Source organism: Berghia stephanieae, chromosome 2 (assembly GCF_034508935.2).
Source record: "Berghia stephanieae isolate SIO BIC M18660-M18661 chromosome 2, UCSD_Bste_1.3, whole genome shotgun sequence".
NCBI classification, from domain to species: domain Eukaryota; kingdom Metazoa; phylum Mollusca; class Gastropoda; order Nudibranchia; family Aeolidiidae; genus Berghia; species Berghia stephanieae.
The window spans coordinates 114785942-114795811 of NC_088361.1; the positions used below are offsets into that span (position 1 = coordinate 114785942).

The window sequence follows — 9870 nt, forward strand, 5'->3', positions numbered from 1 at the left end:
ACAAATAACATCAAAAACTTTTGTTTTTTCTTCATGATAAAGAACAAAATCAGTTTTCTTTTTTGTCAGGATCAGTCTAGTTCAAAATAAAGTACACTCAAGAAGTCAGTCCGGTAACTACAAAGGGAGTTAAACAAATTCAGACAGTATCTGTCATCCTGACAAAAATTATAACGTACAAATAACATCAAAAACTTTTGTTTTTTCTTCATGATAAAGAACAAAATCAGTTTTCTTTTTTGTCAGGATCAGTCTAGTTCAAAATAAAGTACACTCAAGAAGTCAGTCCGGTAACTACAAAGGTAGTTCTGCCCTCATTATATAAAATCATTCAATCTTATCATGACCCATGACCCATGACAGAGATGAACATTAAAAAAAAAATGTTGATTGGATTATAAGCACATTTATAAAAGATAAAACGAGAAGTGGGACAAACAAGTACCTTAAAGACATATCCAAAATTCCGAGCTGCTGACACCAATGCGCCTTCATCAGGAGATTGGGCCTGATATTCCAACATACCTAGTAAAAAAAATAGATTAAACTTTGATAATCATCAGTTGCATCATGTTAAATAATAATTGAATAGACAAATATCATTATTATTATTATTATCATTATCATCATTATTATTATTATTATTAATATTATTATTATTATTATTATTATTATTATTATTATTATTATTATTATTATTATTATTATTATTATTATTATTATTATTATTATCATTACTATTATTATTATAGAAGGGGTTATTGGGGGGGGGGGGGGGGGAGTCGTCGTTGTATTTATTTTTTTTTTTAATTCGTTTTGTTTTTCCATTTATTTTTTTTTAACATCCCAATTCAAAGGATAAAAATGTATCAATAATTAATGTACAATATCCATCCTAGATTTACATGACGTATCGCTTTCAATGCTTTAAAATAGATTATCTTATAAAATGCTTGTTAAAAAAATATGAAAATGAAAGAAAAAATGTTTCCACTTATCAAATTTGTGTTCGAGGCAAGTCTGGTTTCATTTTTACAATTATCATTTTTTATCCCTCTTCTTTTTATGATAGAATTATATCATTAAGCGCTTAGAGTCTGGTGTCTTGGAGTTATAGCGCTATATAAGTTTTCAGCATTATTATTATGTCTATTACCATTTTAACTCATTAATACAGTTCAAGGTACCCACCATCTTCTTTAGTCTCAGGCATGACAGTGTGGTTCAGAGCCAGAAGCGTAAAGAATTTGTTCATCATTTCATTGCTGTTTTTAACCTCATCCACTAAACTGTTGTCGTAAAACTCAAAATCCTTTTCTGCATAGGGGTTCCATGAAAAGTCTGCCTTTGGTGTTCTCTGCAATATAAAGAAAGTCAAAGTTTCATACAGAAATAAAGGTGCATTTAATATTAAAATAATATTATTGGCTGACTTTTGGGACTGAATACAATCCTGTCAAATCAGAAGATAAATAACATTGAATAATATCTAAAAGGTAACCTTACTTCAGCTTAAAACTTTTACATCTTGCAAATTAAAAAAAAAATAATTTATACTGTCACAAAAAAAAAAAAAATTTAAAAAAAACAATAAGGAAAAATATTAATAAAAAAAATAAATTATTGTTTATCTTGGTAAACAAACAAACATGATGAGATGAGAAAATGAATTTTACTGTCACCCATATTTAAGGTATATCTGTACTCTCACTCAAAGCATTTATACCCCAAAAATATCAATGACAAATCTAACTTGATATCAAATGGTAGTTTTGTTGTTGTTGGGGTTTTTTTATTCGTTTTTTGTTGGTTTCTTTTTTTTGTGGTTATTGTATTTTGTTAAAGCTGTTGTTGTATTGCTTGTTTGTATTTTTAGTTAGTGTAACATTTTCTTAGACACTATAAACTTAATGCGAGGCAATATTGAGTTAGTTAAGCTTGACTTTTTTTAATCAGAGAGAAAGTAAAGCAAAGCCGTTACAAGATTTAACAAGGAAATAATGATCAAAACTAGTCATCTCGACCAGGCATCCTAGTACCTTGACCTTTCAAAAAAACATTTATTTGACTAGTAATTTTGCATCCACTATTTTTTTCCTTAGGTCACACCAATTTTCTCCTCATCATTTAATTTCTTCTAAGTAAACATTATCATGATTTATAGACTTATCATTTTATAGTCGACGTATGATGTTACACAGCTCCAGGCATCTCTTTATATACTCAGTGATATGCTGCTACTTCACCAAGCCACTAATTTGTTGTGAGTTAGTTGCTGCTGCTCTAGTTTGTTGGGAAATATTAGTATGATCAAGTTTCTCAATAGATGAATTCTCAAATATGTGGTATTAAACAGTTTCATTGGTAACAATGTAATAATAATTTTTTTAAAAATTAAAAAATTGAGCTTTTATATAGCGCAATATCCACTTAACGTGCTCAAAGCGCGTTACAAGGGGTCCCTGGTCAACAGCAACATTTAACAGGTAGGACGAGACATGACGCCTGTTAGGCGATATTACAATTTTTCGGACAAAGACAACGCTGTTAAAGGCCAGGTACTCATTTTACACCTGAGTACGGTGAGAGAATGTGAGTAAAGAGTCTTTTCCAAGGACACAACTATGCGTCGAGCGAGGCTCGAACCCAGGACCTTCCGATCCGAAAGCGAGTGTCATACCACTAGTTTGTTTTTGTTTTTAAGGGTTTTACGGCGCTTGCAACACATTAAGGTCATATCAGCGCCAGTAAAAAGGAAGAAAATGGGATAGTAAAAAGTTCTAGAACTACAATTAAAGCACAAAAGAAAAGGTAAGACAAAGGGGAATTGGTTCAAATAGGCAACAGATGTAGATTCCAAGAGCACACCGCCAAAGTACTTAGTTTGAGATCACCTAAAAGTCTCATCCAGACACAAGCACAGGTCCCAACTAAAAGGAATACACTAAAATGTTTACCAATCATATAATATAATATGTAAACTAAACATAATACAATGCATAACAGAGAGATGATTTACAAGGAAAAAAATATCATCTCCCAAAACTATAACTATACATTCGACTGTTTCCCTCCCAGCCAAGGAACTCCGGCAAGGATCAGGACAAAACTATGAAATCTCATTCCAAGATAATGCCAGGAAACAATTGGAAAACGGGAATGGGGGATAGAAGACACAGCATGTACCTCCCTGCCCTCATACCACTAGACCACATAGCCGCACTAGTAATAGTAATATGGCAATAATAATAGTAAATGTACAATAGTAACAAGAGAAACGTGGAAGTAGCAATTTTAAATAGAAAGCCATTTGATGTAAAGCCACTACAGTCGCATTAGTCATTGCCTATCTAACTTACATCAGTAATGTCCATAGCATTTCCTTCCCGATCCAAAGGGTCCCCATATGACTTCCCATTGATGGAACACTTGTTGAAGCTCATGATGTTCTGTGTTAATGTCCCAGTTTTATCAGAAAATATGTATTCTATCTGGCCCAGTTCCTCGTTCAAGGTGGTAGTTCTGGCTTTTGCGGGTGTATCTTTTTTATCATAATACATCTTGACATCCCAATTGATCCAAAGGCTGTGGGCTAGACGGATTATTTCAACACTGAAAATGGAATAAACATTTTGTCAATCATCAAAAAAAAAAAGAATGCTCATTAAAGAGCAAAAGTGTAATTTTGAAATTATACCTTGCTATGTACAGTCCAGAAACATGTGTAGTGGTTTGAAGTAATGAAATACACTTTCTATGGAGAGGACAAAGGACAATGAAAGTGAAAAAATACAATATCGCAGAAAAATGTAGAAATTTAATAGCCCTTTTGATACAGTACGTCATTTCAACAACCTTTTTTTTTTATCATGTAAAGGCCCAGGCTATTTCCTTGTAGTCTGTCTATATGTAAAGTTTTGTATTGTAATGTAAAATAAGCAGAATATTTATATGCCAACTTTGTAGAATAAAATTTGTCATTTACAATTTTTTACAAGAATTCGTACCACAAAAAAATAAATAAATAAATTAATTAATTAATTAAATCATCAGTTGATAAACTTTCTGGAACAGAGACTTGTCTAAATAAATTCACTAATAGCAGCTAAGAAAAAGAATGCTCTTGGACAAAAGGACAAAAAATGGAAACATGGGTGTTTCTTGATCTGAAAGACAATTTTGTTAGAGTTATAAAATAGAAAAAAGATCTGAATCAATCAATGCGTCACATTATAAACTTATAATTAATTAAATTTGGTTAAGGAAAAAAAAAACCCGTCAGCATACATAAATGGAAATGTCATTCCAGGGCACCTACCTTACATAGAGAGATATAGGCACTACAGTGTTTAATATGATGATGTATGAGAAAAACACAAGGATGGCTATGGTTGTCGCCCCCCTTTTCTTATCCTCATTGATGAAGCTTTCCCACGGGAGGTAAGCCTGGAAGTCATAGCCAATGACAGTTTCCCAAATACCCCCTGCTATAGTACAGATGAGGCACATGGACAGCAGGAATAAGAATATCTGTGGTAAAGAGAAAAAATAGTTGTTTTTTTTTTAAAGTATTGAATGAATTGCAATATTTATGATTATGATACTTTCAAAAAGAGGATGTTTCTGAGAAAGAAAAAAAAAATTGCTGAAGTTTCAATGAATGGAATTTAACTTTATAAGGAAAAAAAAAGGGGGGAACATCATTTACTGTTTTGCAACAGATTCTGTCTTTTAAAATATGCATATAGAATGTTAGCTGTGATATGATTGTCATTTAAAGCAAGACTTATATACTCTAATAGCAAACACTTTGTATTGCTGTTATATGTCGAATACACGCACCTTCTTCAATTCATATGCCCCCTATCTTTTTCCATCTCTACCAAACACTAAGACTGTTGATAACAACACCTAAGTTTTACATAGAAGAAAAGTTAAGAAGGAAACTCATACTATCATGTTTCGGAGTGCTGGTAAGAACAAAATCATTGTTGCTTGTATTCAATGTATTTAGGAGAATACTATAGCATATATATAAATATGGAGCATTAAAATATACAAAACATTATGGTTAAATTTGTATAAACACTAAGTTTGACTTACACCAATAATCAACAAATTCATTAGACGGTCTATATGTGTGCGTTTAAATATGGAGCATTAAAATATACAAAACATTATGGTTAAATTTGTATAAACACTAAGTTTGACTTACACCAATAATCAACAAATTCATTAGACGATCTATATGTGTGCGTTTAAATATGGAGCATTAAAATATACAAAACATTATGGTTAAATTTGTATAAACACTAAGTTTGACTTACACCAATAATCAACAAATTCATTAGACGGTCTATATGTGTGCGTTTAAATTTGGCTTTTCCACTATTCATCATAAGTTTGGTGTCCTTTCCAGCAAAGATAACTAGCCCATAACACCACTGCGTGTTACGTAGTACACAACCACGGAGAAGGATCTTCTCATTGTCAAGGGAATAGGTCTTGTTGTTCCAGTTCATTTTCCCCTCAAACTTGCTGAGTCTGTTGTTGGGTGGTTCACTCACTATCTCAGCTGGTGAAGAAAGAAATATAAAGGGAAAATCAAATCTACCTTCAGTTTATACATATATTTTTCATTATTCAGGAGATAGATGTAAATGAGGGAAAGATAACCAATTAAATTCAATCATCTTGTTGAAATGGACTTGTTTCTGAAAAGAGTAATCACTTGTAAAACTTATGAAGATTCTTTGAATAAAGATTCTTTTATCAAATGGTGCGAGCAAACCAAACAATAATTACTTACCATTGAAAACTGACATTTTTGCGTGATCATTTCCCATGTCAGCAGTTTCTGCTAGTGCCTGCCGAACTTTCAGGTTGGTTTCTCTGGGGAAGATTTTGAGACAAAAGATAATAAGTTATTTATGTGCTTTTCTCATCCAAATCTCAATGTTACAGGAATTTTGTATTCTTCACCAAGTTACTGATTAGAAAATTTGAAAGCAAATAAGAAGCAATGCAGAAACTTTCCAGTCCATTGACAAATGTAACAGTACATATTACACTTTTGCTCTCCAATGAGCATTCTTTTATTCAATGAAACTTCCAGATAGACAGAGAATTTGATTACACTGATTGTCAAATTGGGTTTAGATGCCATTTGTTTTGTTCTGCCAATGTTTGATGATTTGGTTCTTTAATCTTGGTGTGTTTAAAATTATGCATAACACAATGTGAATGTTCTAGTCTATAACCTAATGATTTGGATTTGGATTTCAAGTTTAAAGTTAACACGTTCATATATTTGTTTCAAACTGATTATTCTATGAATGGTAAAGGTTACATTTAATGCTAGTTTTTAGATTTTTTATTTATATCACTTGGTTCAAAATTTATGGTTGCCTAAAAAAAATTATTAAAAAATGAAATCCTTTAGTCAGTCAGTTTATTTCAACTTCAACCCTTTCAATCATTACATTTTTTAATGAAGTCTTTTGATTCCGTTTACACAATTTGACACAAAACTCACCCATCCAGCTCTGCTGTCTCAATGTAACATAGACTGTGAGGCTCGCTGGATGACAGAAGAAAGAGATCAGCCTTTGGAAAATAACAAAGAGAGTGAAAGGTTAGTTATCATTAAACATAAGTTATGGGTCTTGGAGAAGGTTGTAATCTAATCGAATAGTCCTGGAGAGTCTGATAGTACAGAAGAGTTATGTGACATTATATGCTTCAAATAGAAAGTATTTTTCTGAACCATAAGCCCATGGAGCCGGAGTTCATCCTAATTTTTTTCATCATAAAATTGACAGTAACACTTGTTTGCTTCCATTTGAATAGGGTGCTACAAAATACTTTCCTTCAATCTGACACTCCTAGCTACATAAACATTATTGGCCGGACAAAGAGGGGTCAGAAAATATCTTGACTGCCGATACCAGTCCCTTTGCTTTGTGAGGTGATTGCATTGTCACCTACTTATCTGGACCTTTCATCAGTGCAAAGAAAGCAAACCTGGTTTCTTAAATCTTAGTCAAGCAATCCACAAATTGATCCACAATTGAAAAAGATTATGAATATAAAATTGCATTATCTAGGGACAGACAAATCGAGTTTTCATCCATTTCAAACAAACCAAAAAATAATCAAACGAACAAATAATTCTTCTCTGACACAGATGCTTGTCATGTGTATAGATATACCCGAAAACTATATAATTTATATTGTACATAGTTGGCATCAGTGATCGAGAGTTATTAACATATTTTTTCATTACTTAATACAGCTGATTTAAGTTGACAACGCATTTGAAGAAGATTTGGAGGAGGAGGGGGAGGGGGTGAAGAGGAATAAAAGATAGTCTCAGCTGATGAAAAATAAAAATAAATGAATAAATAAATCTCACAGCAAAATGATTATTTCTCAATAGAATATATCAAACTGGCACTGCCTCATCACTCCCCCCTTCAAAATATCCAACTGACTCCATGACAATGCAGAGAGAGAGAGAGAGAGAGAGAGAGAGAGAGAGAGAGAGAGAAAGAGAGAGAGAGAGAGAGAGAGAGAGAGAGAGAGAGAGAGAGAGACAGAGAGAGGTCTCGTTCATTTCATTTTTTTCATAAAAATTAAAACAAATATTTTTTTTTAATCTTACCGCGATATAATCATTATTTTTCAACAAAATAATGTCTCCAACTTTGACTTTGTGCCAGCACACCTCCTCTATCTCCTCATTAACCAACATGTAGGATCGTCTATTATTGACCTGATCATCGCTGCGGTGACGTTGCTGAGAAAATACAACAGCAATACATGTTCATGTCATCGCGATATTGAACGAATTGATATTTAGGTCTATTTTAGTAAGTTCTACTGGACTTTTCCAGACTATAAAAATATTTTGACAAAGTTGCAAAGGAATCCATTTTCATTACTGTATTTTTACTACATTAAACCGTAGCCTTCGTCAACGTATAATCAATCTGACACGAGGACGTCAATTTTAGATTAGTTCACCGTCAAGTGAATTGTCCTTAAGCTAGAGGTGCCTAAATGAGCCAGTAAAATGGAGAGAAAAATAAAGTGAGTAGATGTGACTCATATATAAGGGAACAACACAAAACAAACAACGTTTCGGCCCTTAGCCTTCGTCAGGAGACAAAAAACACAAACACACATATGTAAATTTACAAAATATTTGTGTTTGTATCTTTTGTCTCCTGACGAAGGCCAAGGGCTGAAACGTTGTGTGTTTTGTGTTGCTCCCTTATATATGAGTCACATCTACTCACTTTATTTTTCTCTCCGAATTGTCCTTAGGAGTCTCAGGGAAACAAATTATGACCCCATTGGTTCAACTCTAGAATACAATTCACGATTTAGTAGGATATATCTTTTTTGGTGATCATCGTCGTTTATTTTGTTGTCATTCTTTTGGTCAGAGTCAGACCATGATTTTACGAAGGCTACGATTAATTAGATCCCTTCTATTCAAAGATCAGACTTTTTTTTTAAATTAAAAGAGTTAACACTAGCATTGTGCAGTACACGAAACTTGGCTTGATTTTTTTTTTTTTTTTTTTTAAAAGCAAGAGAAAGTGAATACATATTATTTAATCAGGCAGATGAATTATCGCCACAATAAAATTAATATTCTCCATGAAATGATCCAAAATTAATTAACATGATTAAACATGTAGCTAGGAATATACAAATAATTCAAGTCCTTTATCTTAAAAGTATGCTAATATTAAATATCTTGTGTAGTAACAAAATATTTACCGACATAATATGGTAAATGCAATATCTGAATTATCAATTTTTCGAAGTCAAATATAATAGTGCAAAAAAAAATTTAAAATAAGACAATTTTTAAAATCTGATAAAACTGTAACATTTAATAATTTAAGAATTTTCAACAAAGCAAAACTTTTTCCATCTCTATTACTTCAGATTATCATATTAGAAACAATATTATTTCTACATTCATGCACTTTCTATTCAATACATTTCAGTTATAATAATAATAATAATACATGACATTTATAACGCGCATTTTCATCACTGGGTGATGCTCAATGCGCGAAACAATAATACAGTGACATTATTATACAAATGAAACATTATACAAACTACATCAACATAATATTATCATTATACAACAATGTAATAACTAAACATAAAGTCATTAATACAAGATATGTTATAATACATCCACATGCTATGTCAAATACGGAAATAATATAAAATAATGATATAATAACATAAACTAAATTAACATTCATATTGGGGTCAAATTACAAAGATGCATTAATCAAGATGTGTTTTAACAAAGAGATGGTGTTTTAACTTTGATTTAAATATTGATAAGGACTGCGCTTCTCTTATTCTTTTAGGAAGAGAGTTCCAGATGGAAGGTCCGACGTGACTGAACGATCTGCCGCCGTAAAATTTATATTTATATTTATTGTAACAATTAATTTTGTAGAATCTAGTGCAGAACGTAGACTCCTCGTTGGCTTATAAGTTTCTAAAAATTCAGTAATATACAATGGTGCTTGATCATTAAGGCACTTATAGCACAATACTGCTAGTTTGAATTCGATTCTCACATTAACTGGTAACCAATGCAGCTCATACAAAAGTGGCAACGAGTAGGATGTTATCTTCTTTCTTAAAATCAATTTAGCAGCCGCATTCTGGATACTTTGAAGGCGTGATATTTTATCGTTGCTTACATTCGAGATTAACGAATTACAGTAATCTATTTTAGATAGTATGAAAGATGTTATTAGTTTGAAAGATGTTATTAGTTTGCATGTTACTTCTCTTGTTTGGAAAGTTAGTTAGTTAGTTATAAAG

General features: G+C 31.9%; 1 protein-coding gene across 1 annotated transcript in view; it reads right to left on the bottom strand.

Moving 5' to 3' along the window:
* LOC144966309 (phospholipid-transporting ATPase ID-like) overlaps positions 1-9870 on the bottom strand; it is an 84829-nt gene that overhangs the window by 12188 nt on the left and 62771 nt on the right. Inside the window, exons 6-13 of the mRNA XM_078902546.1 lie at positions 7664-7798; positions 6536-6606; positions 5810-5892; positions 5328-5575; positions 4319-4530; positions 3360-3612; positions 1192-1357; positions 446-525 (exon numbers count right to left, since the gene is read on the bottom strand). Coding sequence (XP_078758672.1) covers positions 446-525; positions 1192-1357; positions 3360-3612; positions 4319-4530; positions 5328-5575; positions 5810-5892; positions 6536-6606; positions 7664-7798 — 1248 coding nt within the window. The remainder of the gene's footprint in view (positions 1-445; positions 526-1191; positions 1358-3359; positions 3613-4318; positions 4531-5327; positions 5576-5809; positions 5893-6535; positions 6607-7663; positions 7799-9870) is intronic.